Source organism: Carassius carassius, chromosome 1 (genome assembly GCF_963082965.1).
Source record: "Carassius carassius chromosome 1, fCarCar2.1, whole genome shotgun sequence".
Classification (NCBI taxonomy): domain Eukaryota; kingdom Metazoa; phylum Chordata; class Actinopteri; order Cypriniformes; family Cyprinidae; genus Carassius; species Carassius carassius.
The window spans coordinates 6,899,114-6,914,682 of NC_081755.1; the positions used below are offsets into that span (position 1 = coordinate 6,899,114).

At 41.9% G+C, this 15,569-nt stretch overlaps 1 protein-coding gene across 1 annotated transcript; it reads left to right on the plus strand.

Annotated features, from left to right (window-relative positions):
* Positions 1 to 67: 67 nt before the first annotated feature.
* Positions 68 to 12,294, plus strand: LOC132140112 (gastrula zinc finger protein XlCGF57.1-like). The gene is made up of 3 exons (XM_059548946.1): positions 68 to 193; positions 1,432 to 1,581; positions 11,045 to 12,294. The coding sequence occupies exons 1-3, from the start codon at positions 184 to 186 to the stop codon at positions 12,274 to 12,276; spliced, it is 1,392 nt and encodes a 463-aa protein (XP_059404929.1). The 5' UTR covers positions 68 to 183; the 3' UTR covers positions 12,277 to 12,294.
* Positions 12,295 to 15,569: the final 3,275 nt, after the last annotated feature.

The following is a 15,569-nucleotide window of genomic DNA, read 5'->3' on the forward strand; positions in this document are numbered from 1 at the left end:
ACAGTCTATGATTAATCATGTACTTTCTTATATTTCTATACAGACTGTTAAATATTCAGTTGTTTACAAGTGCAATCTAAGACTCCTGAAGTTTTCTTTCTTTTGTATAAAAATGTCAAATATTCACCAGTTTGTTTACAGTTTATTTATTGTTTTTGCAGAATCTGCAACGCTCATTTGATTATGAGCAAAAGTAAGATTCCTCCACTTTTATACAAACTGTGAAAATAATCACATTTGCAGAGTATATTGTTGTGACATTAATAAATAGAAAGTTTGTTTTGCCATATAAGTTGTCAATTTCATGGTTGCAATTATGAATATAGTTATGCATTTACTTTTGTTCAGTCAGTATGTGGAGGTCGATCATAAATATGGTATTATCGCTCTTGTGTTACAATTTTCAAACAGTATTTAGTGACACTTAAGGCTGGTTTATACTTCTGCTTCTAGCCTCTACCTCGTAGGATGTGCATCAGTTTTAATTTATACTTCTGTGTCATTGTCCGCGTCAACGTGCAGTACACATGCAAACCGCTAGTCTGCAGTGCCCACGGGCATGTTGCTTGTGTAACCCACAAACCACAACTAAAGCTGAAGAAGAGCTAAAGCAGCTTGTCGGAAAAGCATCAGATAATTTATTTAAATCTACAAAAAGAGACGACAGCAGCGGAACAGCAGAAGATGGAATTCTTTCAATCTCCACAAGGACTTGTACCATGGCAGAACAACTGTTTGTTGCGGACAAAAAGTGATGTAATACTACATTTTATAATGAATGATAAGACACTTTTTCTTTGCTTTGTTTTATTTTGTAACATTAAAATATATTTAAGTGCATAACACAACACAAAACTCAAAAAATATGAAGTGAGAGGTACTAGCAGACCAATCACATTTTTTGGAGAGGTATACCTCAGACTATGCCGCAGCCTGTACATACTACGCACAACCTATGGGGTAGTTGTGACTTAGAAGTATAAATCAGCCTTCACTGTACAATTCGACATAGCCATAAGGTTCCGTAGTCGGCTCAATAATTGTTGTACGTGTTCTGAAGAGAATACATGGCTCCAGTCCAGGATGCATAGTCGTACATCTGGGAGTCTGCAGCGAGTTATTGCTTATGACAGAACATGCTAAAGATTTACTTAAAGTTATCTCCATATGAACTACATAAAAACATCAACTAACCATTCAGAAACTTCCTGTCACATTCTATGTGTTGTCAAAAAAGGGACAAACACAAATACAGTGTGTTCTGGCTCATACCATCAGGCCATTCAGGTCCATTAAATATGACTGACTGACTTCCTAACAAATGCACTGACTACTAAACTATAGAGGTGACTGAGATGCACCCAGAGATTTTAATTTGGATATATATTTTTTTCTGCTAATTTTTTTTTCTTCTCATTGTAATTATGACAGATTGTCCAAACACAGAAAAACTCCTGGTGAAGCAACTGAGATCCGTGCGACACACCATTATAATGATGGCTTTTATTAAAGAGGAGAGTGAAGACATCAGGATTGAAGAAGTTTTCAGTCTGAAACAAGAAGATACTGAGGAACAAATAGGTTGGTTTTCAAAGCTGAGCTCAATTGCTATTTATTATTTATTTAAAAATATGTTATGAGTGTTCTGCTTTAAAGGGGTCATATGAGGTTGCTAAAAAGGGAATTATTTGGTGTAATGACATGTTTGTGGTTTAAGGTTAAAAAAACAAATTTTCCACATAATGTATATTATTGTTTCTCCTCTATGCCCCGCCTTCTGAAATGCATACATTTTTTACAAGGTCCATCGTTCTGAAAAGCGAGGTGTGCTCTGATTGGCCAGCTATCCAGTGCGTTGTGATTGGCCAAATGTTCAAAGCATCTGACGTAAATGTTACTCAACATATACAACATATACTGTTCTGGAAAAAACAATAAAACCCATTAAAAATGAGGCAGTTGTTGCATCCAGTGGGAACATAATTACTGATTATAATGACTTAAACTGTCTTTTTATACATTGCATTGCATATCATGACACGTAAACATAAAACCATGTCTGCATTTGTGATTGGAGAAACCTCAAACAACAAGTGCTACTGTACACTGCTCAAAACTTGCATTTGAATCATCAGTGGCAAATCATCTACATATGTAAACCTGCTTACATACCGTGAGTCAGAAGTGCCAGACTGTCCTTGCAAATAGTTAGGAATGGCCAGCGGCTTTAGGGAGGAACGGCCGGTGGATGGGAGTTGTAGCAACCACATGTGACGATCCCGGGCTGGACTTCACTTCGTCCACAGTGAAAGCCAATCCGGTGATCCACAGCCCAAAGTTGATGTATTTCCTCAGCGAACAGCACGGATCAGCTCTAGGCCTGACAAAGCGGATATTGTGCTCTTTTGGAAGGTCAAACAAAGTAGTTTCACTTTCACAATGAAACACCCAGGTTCTCCACGACATGGTGCCGGCGGCAATAACAAGCTTTAAGAATAAATTGTATATTCTTGCCTTCGAGATCGCAAATATAATTTTGGTTCAGGTTGGGTTATCTGAGCAGAGAAGAGCTGGTACCACGTCACTAAATCACCTTCTTTTGTTTAGGTGTTCCCTAGTTTTGGCCTCTCGCCAAACCAAGTTCAGGTTGCCCGCTAAACACCTTTTCTTTTTGGTCACAATATATCAACATGTAATAACAATTGTTAATAAATCTCCACAATATTGATTTTGATTAAAATTGAATCCCCAACTACATTAATTTCCGCGATGGTTAAAATACAGCGAAAGTTAAAATACGCAACCGTGATCAAAAGTACAGTGTGGCCAGTACTGCACATCCAATCACTCCACGCTAATAGTCAACAAACAAATCTTGTAATAATTGACTACTGTTGCCAACCGTAGTGTAACAACAATGGAAAGCTTAATTCCACTAGCAATTAGTGATTACAACTCCTTCCCGTCTCTTTACAGGAATGCGGGATAATTTTTACATCAATCCCCTACTAGGATCCTACAGGGGAAAGCGCTAAAGAATGAGTGACACAAATGGTGCAGTTCATTCTAAGCTCAACTTTATTGTACAAGGGGTGTCACTTTTATAGGGAAATGAGGCAATGGAGTGTCTGGCAAATAATAGCTGAATAAGCATAACAGACTGCATTGGTTAATCAGATATCATGAAACAAGAATAAAATTCAAATGAGCACATCATACTTTCATCACACAATGTCCTTTAACACAAGATGTTCACGTGCACGAGCAGAATCTCACACAAGCATAAAAAGAACTCCTTTCTTTGGGTGAACATTTGGGCGCGTTTTGCAAATCTTCCCATATAGTGACGTAGAGATGTGGGGGCGTGTTTAAAACGAGCGCTTATACAGCAGAAGAGATTGAGGTTTCCCCAGTTACGTTTGTAATCAAATAAGTCCTGCGCTCAACGCTGCTTTATCAGACGTTATAAAAAAGATGAAATTAAAAATGACATCTAAAATTTTCTGAAGTCGGATTCCTTCAGAATGGCAGCGATTTAAAAACACCTGCATCGGATTTCGATTTAAAAAATCATGCAGTGCTCATGTTCAATAATGTCAAAGCCTTTAGGAAAAAATCTATTTGTGGCGGTCAGTTTTGATATTGTGGCAGGCCGCCACAAATAAATCATTGTATGGCAAACAAGCATTAAATAAAAATGTATGATTTAAATAATACATATGGGTCATTGACAAATAAGCAGTAAAACATCCATCCATCCATCCATCTTCTTCCGCTTATCCGGGGCCGGGTCGCGGGGGCAGCAGTCTAAGCAGAGAACCCCAGACTTCCCTCTCCCTAGACACTTCCTCCAGCTCTTCTGGGGGGGCGTTCCCAGGCCAGCCGGGAGACATAGTCTCTCCAGCGTGTCCTAGGTCTTCCCCGGGGTCTCCTCCCAGTGGGACGCGCCCGGAACACCTTCCCGGGAAGGCGTCCAGGAGGCATCCGGAACAGATGCCCGAGCCACCTCAGCTGACCCCTCTCGATATGGAGGAGCAGCGGCTCTACTCTGAGCTCCTCCCGGGTGACTGAGCTTCTCAACCTATCTCTAAGGGATCGCCCAGCCACCCTGCGGAGAAAGCTCATTTCGGCCGCCTGTATCCGGGATCTTGTCCTTTCGGTCATGACCCAAAGCTCATGACCATAGGTGAGAGTAGGAACGTAGATTGACCGGTAAATCGAGAGCTTCGCCTTGCGGCTCAGCTCTTTCTTCACCACGACAGACCGGTACATCGACAGCATTACTGCAGAAGCTGCACCGATCCGTCTGTCAATCTCCCGTTCCATCCTTCCCTCACTCGTGAACAAGACCCCAAGATACTTAAACTCCTCCACTTGAGGCAGGAACTCTCCACCAACCTGAAGTGGGCAAGCCACCCTTTTCCGACTGAGGACCATGGCCTCGGATTTGGAGGTGCTGATTCTCATCCCGGCCGCTTCACACTCGGCTGCAAACCGTCCCAGTGCATGCTGAAGGTCCTGGCTTGATGAGGCCAACACGACAACATCATCCGCAAAGAGCAGAGACGAAATCGTGTCGTCACCAAACCTGACCCCCTCCGGCCCCTGGCTGCGCCTAGAAATTCTGTCCATAAAAATCATGAACAGAACCGGCGACAAAGGGCAGCCCTGGCGGAGTCCAACACGCACCGGGAACAAGTCTGACTTACTGCTGGCAATACGAACCAAGCTCCTGCTCCGGTCGTACAGGGACCGGATAGCCCTTAGCAAAGGGCCCCGGACCCCATACTCCCGGAACACCCTCCACAGGCCGCCGCGAGGGACACAGTCGAATGCCTTCTCCAAATCCACAAAGCACATGTGGACTGGTTGGGCAAACTCCCATGAACCCTCCAGCACCCTGTAGAGGGTATAGAGCTGGTCCAGTGTTCCACGGCCTGGACGAAAACCACACTGTTCCTCCTGAATCCGAGGTTCTACTATCGGCCGGATTCTCCTCTCCAGTACCCTGGCATAGACTTTCCCAGGGAGGCTGAGAAGTGTGATCCCCCTGTAGTTGGAACACACCCTCCGGTCCCCCTTCTTAAAAAGAGGGACCACCACCCCGGTCTGCCATCCCAGAGGCACCGTCCCCGACTGCCACGCGATGCTGCAGAGGCGTGTCAGCCAAGACAGCCCCACAACATCCAGAGACTTGAGGTACTCAGGGCGGATCTCATCCACCCCCGGTGCCTTGCCACCGAGGAGTTTCTTGACTACCTCGGTGACTTCAGCCCTACCCTGGTAGGGTCTCCCAAGGCAAACAGGTCCTAGGCGACGGGTCAGACTAAGAGCGGTTCAGAACCCCCTTATGAGAAGACTAAATCTAAGGACCGTGACGTCGCCCGGTATGGCGCAGCCGGGTCCCCACCCTGGAGCCATGCCCGGGGTTGGGGCTCGTATGCGAGCGCCTGGTGGCCGGGCCTCTCCCCACGGGGTCCGGCCGGGCTCAGCCCGAAGGAGCGACGTGGGGCCGCCTTCCCGTGGGCTCACCACCTACAGGAGGGACCGTAAGGGGCCGGTGCTTAGACAATCGGGCGGCAGTCGAAGGCGGGGGCCTCGACAGCCCGATCCCTGGACACGGAAACTAGCTCTAGGGAAGTAGAACGTCACCTCACTGGCGGGGAAGGAGCCCGAGATTGTGCGTGAGGTTGAGAGGTTCCGACTAGCGATAGTCGGGCTCACCTCTACGCACAGCTTGGGCTCTGGAACCACACTCCTCAAAAGAGGATGGACTCTTCACCACTCTGGAGTTGACCATGGTGAGAGGCAGCGGGCTGGTGTGGGTTTGCTTATAGCCCCCCAGCTCAGCTGCCATGTGTTGTAGTTTACCCCGGTGAACGAGAGGGTCGCTTCCCTGCGCCTTCGGGTCGGGGATAGGTCTCTCACTGTCGTTTGTGCCTACGGGCCGAACGGCAGTGCAGAGTACCCGGCCTTCTTGGAGTCTCTGGGAGGGGTGCTGGAAAGTGCTCCGACTGGGGACTCCGTCGTTTTACTGGGGGACTTCAACGCCCACGTGGGCAACGACAGTGACACCTGGAGGGGCGTGATTGGGAGAAACGGCCCCCCTGATCTGAACCCGAGCGGTGTTCAGTTATTGGACTTCTGTGCTAGTTACAGCTTGTCCATAACGAACACCATGTTCAAGCATAAGGGTGTCCATCAGTACACGTGGCACCAGGACACCCTAGGCCGTAGGTCGATGATCGACTTTGTGGTCGTTTCATCCGACCTCCGGCCGTATGTCTTGGACACTCGGGTGAAGAGAGGGGCGGAGCTGTCAACCGATCACCACCTGGTGGTGAGTTGGATCCGATGGCGGGGGAGGAAGCTGGACAGACTCGGCAGACCCAAACGTACTGCGAGGGTCTGGTGGGAACGTTTGGCCGAGTCTCCTGTCAGAGAGATCTTCAACTCCCACCTCAGGCAGAGCTTCGACCGGATCCCGAGGGACGCTGGAGATATTGAGTCCGAGTGGACCATGTTCTCCACCTCCATTGTCGAAGCGGCCGCTCGGAGCTGTGGCCGTAAGGTTTCCGGTGCCTGTCGAGGTGGCAATCCCCGAACCCGGTGGTGGACACCGGAAGTAAGGGATGCCGTCAAGCTGAAGAAGGAGTCCTATCGGGTCTGGTTGGCTTGTGGGACTCCTGAGGCAGCTGACAGGTACCGGCAGGCCAAGCGGACTACAGCCCGGGTGGTTGTGGAGGAAAAAACTCGGGCCTGGGAGGAGTTCGGTGAGGCCATGGAGAAGGACTATCGGTCAGCCTCGAAGAGATTCTGGCAAACCGTCCGGCGCCTCAGGAGAGGGAAGCAGTGCCCTACCAACGCTGTTTACAGTAAAGGTGGGGAGCTGTTGACCTCAACTGGGGATGTCGTTGGACGGTGGAAGGAATACTTCGAGGATCTCCTCAATCCCGCTGTCACGTCTTCCATTGAGGAAGCAGAGGCTGAGGGCTCAGATGTGGACTCGTCGATCACCCAAGCAGTAAAACATTGGGTAATATATTTATGTAGTTTGAAGTCTTATCTTTGAGAAAATGTGAAGGGTCACTAACTGTCAAATCTCGTTGTCTCACTGTTTTTTTTTTACATACTTTTACTGAACTGTAACATAAATTTGTCCTATGGTGTGACATAGCAAAAATTGAGAAGAAAATAATATCATAATAACCATAGGCTGTCAAAAAAAAACAAAAAAAAAACATGGATGTAGTGTCCGTGACGTCAATCGTAGGATTCTAAAGAGAATTTTTGAAGCCTAAAGTAGGCGGAACCGACTGCCGCCATATTGGTAGCGTGTCACCGCGTGATACTCCTGGATAATCAAAAATGGTCAAAAAGGTGGGGCGTGGTTGAAGCTGAGGTGCGTTATTTTTTCTATTTGCCTTAAATTGATTGCTGTTACACTTTTTTTCTATTTTCCTAAACTGATTAAATGTATCTATTTTAAATCCAATTCTTACATTTGATCAATACATTAAGTACATAAGAATAATAACACACTATATGGTTGTTACTATTCAAATGAAATCAGTATCAACAAACTCCATCTGTCCAAATGCATAAATAATGTTATTAGATTAATGTTTTACTTTTTGACATAAATTAAATGTTGGAAAAATGTAATGATACTTTTAAATGTGAAATTAAACCACCAGTAGGAGTTGGAATGTCATTCATTCAACCGATTTGTTCAAATGGTTGATTCATTCAATAAATGAAGCAAGTAACCGTTTTTATAAATGGCTCAAAGAATCACTGACTCGTTCAAAAATGATTAATTGAGCATTGAAAGACTATTCTGCTGTGGCTTTGCTTAGAACTATTTTTGTTAGCGAAATGGAGCAAAAACGATCCATAATGTTAGTCAGTTAATATTACTTGTTTATTTAACTACAGTTGCATAAAATCAATATCAAATTTTCAATCGAGCTGAAAGTCGGAAAAACATTACTCCTGGTCGTGTGATGATGCATATATAAGTTGCATATATTATATAGAATATTTATATTTATATTTTTTCTACTGCAGTATGTTTGTTCATGTTTGTTTCTTTGTGTGTGCTGTAACGCTTATAGTGTTGATTTCTCCGCGAGTCAGACAGACTGCACGAGCCTCAACTGACACGACCTTGATACTATCAATACATTATCTGTTATTAGTCACCGTTTACACCGAAAGTAATAAAATCAGAAACATCAAAATCAAGTTTTGGTGCTGGCCTAGTTATTGTTTGTTATTAAAATTTGAATCAGATTACTTGTCTGGTCGAGCAACTAAAATTCTCTTTCACTTGCTCCTTCACAAAATCCACTTGTCCTGGGCAAGCGGACAAGCATTAATGTCGAGACCTTTTATTGATCATTTTGGGACATTTATGACCTCCTTTATTATGTATATAAGTGACTTTGAGAAAAGCCCAGGAAAAACTAAGGTAGAACAGTATAACATCAGTTACCGCTCCTTGACTGTGTTTTAGAATGCTCAAATTAATTTATGGTGTTCTGCCGTTCATCAATATTACTGTGCTAGTCTGCCATGCATAAATTAATTATGCCGTGACAGCGTAGCACACATATAATCAGTAACTGATCACATTTAAATCCTTTTCTTACATTTTTTTGTAACTTAATAAAATCCATTGCAATGAACGTCATTGAAGACGTTTAATTCACAATCATTCTGAGCATTATTCCTGCTGGCAATCACATCAATCCAGAAGGCATTCTTTTAGGTTAGGCTAGTTTCATTCAAGTCAATATAAAAGCAATTGTACTATGTCTAACATTCTTTTACATTACTGAACATAGCAAATAAATTGGTCGCAAAATGGTATTCACTCACATGTTTAACTTTTAGTCTGTTACAGTTTCATTACTATATGCAATAGCCTCTATATGAGAGACTAAGATCACTAGATTTTATTTGGGTCTTACTATAATGATTTTGTAAATGGTGGACACCAATCAAATATTGATAATGTGTGAGCTAATGACTTTTGCCTTGGTGTGACTAATCACTTTTGGCAGACAATGCAAAGGCATAGTACATTAACTTCAAAATAGGAGTAAAAATCAAGTTTTAGCTCACAATATTTTAATGTAAATCATTTTCACTATTATTACATCCAAATGCCAAATTTCCAGTGTCCTACCTATAATTAATTTGGCTGGACAAATAAAAAGCTTTAAAGTCATTTTTCTCACTTCACACTTTTTCTTCACACTTTTTTACAATGTCCTTGCTACGTTTCTGAGCCTTGATCATGTTAGGATCATAGCTGTCTATAGGAGGGTCAGAGAGCTCTCGGAATGCATCAAAAATATCTTAAATTGAGTAATTAATGACAGAATTTTATTTTTTGTGTGATTACAAAAATGACAGAAAAAAATAATAAAACCAATAAAACAACTGAAGAGCTCCACACATAGGCAGTGCCATCTTAAATCAAGACTTACAAAAACAGTAATCAAAAACTGATTATGGTACTGGTGTTGGAATTGCCATCATTATCAGCTGGCATCACATTCTCCTGGGTTTGAGGAGTGGTTTACTGATATCAGAATAAATGATACCAAGACTTTTATCCGCGACTGTATCCAGACACGCTGCAACCGGTATCTGGCTCGGCTCGGTGTTCATCTTCAGTTCTCTCTTCACAGCAGTTCAGTCAGTGTACTGTTTGAGTAAATGAATTACTCCGGGATATTGGTTTGTTTGAACACAGAGGGAGTGTCAGCCACATTAATGAACCCGGCCTTTGAGTGGTCAAATGAGCATCCTAATTATTCTCCTGCATTCCTCAGACACAAGTCTCTACCTGCCCATCAAGTGTTGTCCCGTGCCGCACTCTGTTGCATCAGTCTCAACTTTGAAGTTGCCTGTTATAATGTTATGATGGAGGATCTGGACACTGAGAATAATATTTTCTATAAAGATTTATATATATATATATATATATATATATAATATTTAATTATCATTATATAATGTTATATAATAGCCTGTTTTATATTTAATTTGATTGTTACAAGAAATATTTTAACTGCTAGATTGTAAAAGAAATACTTGTTTAACATGTTTGCAAACCAAGTGCTATTGCACTTTTGTTTACAGAGTAGTACTTTTAAATGTAAAAAGTGAACAATACATTACTTTTGAATGCATTATTGAATTTGTGCATAACAATGCAATTTATTGCCAACAATCGTGTGATTAATCGCCTTTTTTTTTTTTTAAGTATCATTGCCCAGCATTACTTAATACTCAAGTGTTGTTAAGGCTCTTAGCAGGCTTAAAATTTCATGCAATTTGACACATACATCAGAGTTTTTGGTATAATGGTGTCAAGGACATTGATGATCCTAAATTGCAAACAGATAATATAAATCTTGAATGACTCATGATGAGGGATCAAATTAATGAGCACATTTAAATGCCGTTCTTAAGCCGATTATGCTTAATAAGCATTATGGTAACCCATATTTTTATCGGCGTAAGGTCATAAATGGCGTAGAAGTCGTTCAGTTACAATGCACAAAGTTTATAACTGCAAAAGAGTATAATGTGCGAGCTGTAAGTTTCCCACCATGTTGCAAGTTGACATGTTGCAAACTTTAATTTAACATCACAACTGACAAATGTATGGTATACTCTGAGTCAGATTCGCAAATGACGTCACTATAGGGAAATAACCTGATTTATTAATGAAGTCATGTAAACGCAGCTTACTTGCGTTGTCAGGTTACTGATGAATGCAAACAGTGGAAAACTGGTTATTTAAATAAGCTGATATTTGTGGTGTGCATGTAAAAATGCTCAATGACATAGCAGATATGAGACCCTTCCCATTTTCCTTTTAAGTACATTGATTGATTAACATCAAATTAACTTCACCACCAACTGACAGCAAGAAGTCCAACACATACAACAGATGGCTAAAAAGTTAATCTTTCTTTGTGAAATTAACCTGGGGTTAACATGTAATTTTCTTTTTTTGCCTTAGACTTGATGGTGCTGAAAGAGCAGAGTGAAGATCTGAATGAAAATGAAGAAAAATATCTTATTGAGAAACATCTTGATTTCATAACTGAAGGAAAATCTTTTAGTTGTTCACAGACTGAAAGTACTTCCTCACAAAAAAGTGCTCAGAAGGATGATACAAAAACTCATTTTGTTTGCCAACAGTGTGGAAAAAGTTTCAATAAAAAAAAAAACCTTAAGGACCACATGAGAATTCACACAGGAGAGAGGCCTTACATCTGCCAACAGTGTGGAAAGAACTTTGCACGAAAAAGCAGCCTCAAGATTCACTTGAGAACTCACACTGGAGAGAAGCCATATGCATGTAGTCAGTGTGGAAAAAGTTTCACACATAAAGAAACCTTTTATACTCACATGCGTCTTCACACTGGAGAAAGCCCTTTCACCTGCAAACTCTGTGGAATAACCTTGAAACGCAAAGGAAATCTTAAAACTCACATGAGAATTCACACTGGAGAGAAGCCTTTCAAATGTGATCAGTGCAGAAAATGTTTCACACGTAAAGGAAGCCTTAATAAGCACATGATGATTCATTTAAGAGAGAGCTGTTTTATATGTCATCTGTGTAAAATGGCTTTCAAAGACATGAAACGCCTTAAAAGGCACATAATGACTCACATTGGACAGAAGCCTTTTTTGTGTCATCGGTGTGGAAAGACTTTCACACATGAAGGAAACCTCAAGAGTCATATACGAATTCACACTGGAGAGAAGCCATTCACTTGCCAACAGTGTGGAGTCAGTTTCACGGAAAAAAGAAGCCTTATAGACCACTTGAGAGTCCACACAGGAGAAAAGCCTTACACCTGCCAAGAGTGTGGAAAAAGTTTCACTAGGAAAGGAAGTCTTAAAGTCCACATGAGAATTCACAACAGAGAGAAGCCTTTCTCCTGCCCTCTGTGTGAAAAGAGTTTCAGACATAAAAGAACACTTAATATCCACACAAGAGTTCACACTAGAGAAAGGCCTTTCTCATGTCTTCAGTGTGAAAAACGATTCACAAAAGAAATAGATCTGGAAAGACATATGCAGTCTCATTCTAGCAAGAACTTGGCAGAATGCTCTGAGTGTGGCAAGATGTTTAAAGAAAGAAGCAACTTTGAAAATCATGTGTGTCTTCACTCTGGAGAATGTTGGAGCGCAAATGTTGGAGCACAAACAGATGAGAGGCTCAAAAGGCACACCTGTCTTTGATTTCTGCTTTCAAATGTTATTATTTTCATATTTACTTAAAGCACAAAATAAACCTGAAAGAACAACAGAACTTATTTAACTTCAACCATGGAAAGATGTCAATACACAACATTTGTCAAGTCCAAGTCCATCAAAGTTAATCTACACTCTTGTCAGATTTGTTTGTCAGGCAAGATGGCGAATACAGCTTTATGATTGGTCAGACAGCCTGTCAATCAAGCTCTTTGCAATCAGTCAATTGCTAGAGAGATACAATGGCTTGAAAATATTGAATTCTCTGATTGGTTAAAATCAGTACCAAAAACATTTTTGAAAGCCCCCTTATAGCACTCGTAAGAAAATGGAACCACACATGCAAGGAGAAAAGCAATAGCAATAATAGCAATAATAATGACTCAGGTTTAAAAGCAATTACCGTATTTTTCGGACTATAAGTCGCACCTGAGTATAAGTCGCATCAGTCCAAAAATACGTCATGATGAGGAAAAAACATATATAAGTCTCACTGGACTATAAGTCGCATTTATTTAGAACCAAGAACCAAGAGAAAACATTACCGTCTCCAGCCGTGAGAGAGTGCTCTATGTTTTCAGTGTAGACTACAGGAGCACTGAGCAGCATAGAGTGCCCTCTCACTGCTGGAGACGGTAATGTTTTCTCTTGGTTTCATTTCCCTTGGTTCATGTCAATTTAATGTTGATAAATAAGTCGCACCTGACTATAAGTCGCAGGACCGGCCAAACTATGAAAAAAAGTGTGACTTATAGTCCGGAAAATACGGTAATCAAACACTGATAACATAATTGATCAGAATTGAAACTGACCTGAAAAATTAGAGTAAAATTCACAACATGGAGGGCCGTAAATTCAGAGATTCTGTCATTTAATGCCACAAGCTCCTAACTCCTCAGTTTGTCCCTCTCCATCTTTGTCCCAGACAAGGAAAGACCCCTCTAACATTGTCCATTTTAGGCAGTTAACCAAGAGAAATGGTCGAAAAACAAAACAGCACATCATGACTCTCACAAGGAAAACCCCTGGTTTACCTCGCCCAGACTCAGACTCCCTCTCAAGAACTTTCGACCGTTTCCTAACAGGACTGAATTCCTCACCACTCTCAGAATGGCACAGAGACTGGCTTTACATATGAAAAATTCATAAGATCATTCCAAAATGATGCTAAGAAGACCATACATCCTTCCACTACACAACTCCATATCATGTCTATAATCCATGTACAACAATTATGCTTAATCCAAGGTTATTAATGCCATTGGCAACCCAGGACGTCAATTGCTTCCCTCTCCCTCCTTCATTTTTTTAGTTAGACCTCAACTTTCTTAGTATTCTTAATATTGTAAATAGTAATTATTGATTTATAATGAGAATGATAGTTTGACTATGAGCCAGATGTAATTGTCAGGAGCATCTTATGTGTGTTTGGTATGATAATTCATGTCTCAAATATTGATATCAGTCAATTCAGCGTAAAATGTATCATTCTCATTATAGAAATCATGACTGAATTAAACTTTGCAGGTGCTGGAAAATAAAGAAGATGTTGATTAATGAATGTGGTTACACCCTGAATCAAAGACAATAGCTACATTTACATTACAGATTTTATGTTTTGTGATTAAAATGTATTTTTTTCCTCTCATGATAAGTCATGGATGTTGGTACGTTTATGTTAATCACAGCCATTGCACTAGGCATTATTTTTAAGGAGGCATATGTGTGTATCTTTGGTGAAGCAGCATGGAGAGCCACTTCTGGGATGCTTCTGAAACATGCCACAGCACAGCAGGGAGTGATGGGTGGTATGACCAAAAATTTATATCAGGAAAATTTTGCTAAGCTTGACTGAACTACAGCTCTAATGTACTAATGAATTATTTTCTAATATAATAAATGCTACTCCATCTGAAAGCATGTGATGGAGATTTACTAATCACAGAACCAGCTTTACTGACTAAATGCGCATGATAATTGCATTTGATTATTTGAACAGCCCAAATTAGAACGCCCTATTTTACTGTTATGATGAGTTGATAATGTTGCAAATTTTGCGCAATATGAAGGGTAATGAAAACACAGCTAATGTTTAACTGATCAAGGTATTTTTTGGACTTATTGGGTACTTTTGGGCTTTTTGGCCTGCTGGCTTACCACCCATCTACCAACAAGAGAAAATAAACCATCTAGTCTTGCCACACTCTTTTCTTTCTTCTACTTAATTACTTTTCTGTTGAGGATCTCATATTTAAGCTGTTTTGCCACAAAACCATGTCTCCTTCTTTGTCTTTGCTTGCCTCACACTTCAACCAGCCCACAAAACTCCACATCCATCCTTCAGCCTGCGCCCATCCTGACTGCCCTTCCCAAGACATCACTCCAGATGTAAATACACCATCCACAAATCAACAAACTTGGAAAACGTACTCGGTTACTAACGTAACCTCGGTTCCCTGAGATGAGGGAACGAGTACTGCGTAAGCTAGCTTACGCTATGGGAAAAGGTCCCCTTTTCTCGAGAATATGAAGCCAAAAATTATCCTTAATTTTTAATAATGTAAAACGCAGTGCTGCAGCACAGCAGACCTAAGCGAAGCGGCTCGCGCGCTTATTGGCTGTGCTGTGGCAACTGCAGCAACCTATGGTGAGGCGGCGGAGAGGAACGAACCAATGGGGGCGCTTCGCGCCCATTGGACGTCAGAGCGCGCCAAAATAGGCGTGGCTGGAACTATATAAGCCGCCGCTTTGCCATAGGGATCAGGTTTTAAATCGACTGAAGCGATCACCCGATCCGAGCACATAGCACGGCAGGTTACGCAGTACTTGTTCCCTCATCTCAGGGAACCGAGGTTACGTTAGTAACCGAGTACGTTCCCTTTCGAGAGTACTCTCGTACTGCGTAAGCTAGCTTACGCTATGGGAACACAATGTAAAACGCTGTGCGTGCTCGGGAACTTCGACCTGTCACAGCCCGAGGAGAGAGCCCGGGGCTTTATAGCAGGAGAAATCCCAGTCCCAACAGCCAACCTTAGTGAGCTTTATATAGGGAACGAAAAAAGGGGGACGTGATAAGGCTTAGCACGTCTATATAGAAAGTACCCTGGCCTGCAGGGCAGGGACTTGCAGATTATAGAATCTAATAAATGTGGACGGAGAGGCCCAGCCTGCCGCCGCACAGATATCATCCAGTGGTATCCCGCAGGACCACGCCCATGATGAGGCCATACCTCGGGTGGAATGGGCTCTGATGCCGAACGGGCAGCGAAGGCCCTTAGATT

Coding starts and splice junctions, on each gene's coding strand:
- LOC132140112 (XM_059548946.1), top strand. Junction 1,582..11,044: donor AGATACTGAGGAACAAATAG/GTTGGTTTTCAA, acceptor TTTTTGCCTTAG/ACTTGATGGTGCTGAAAGAG.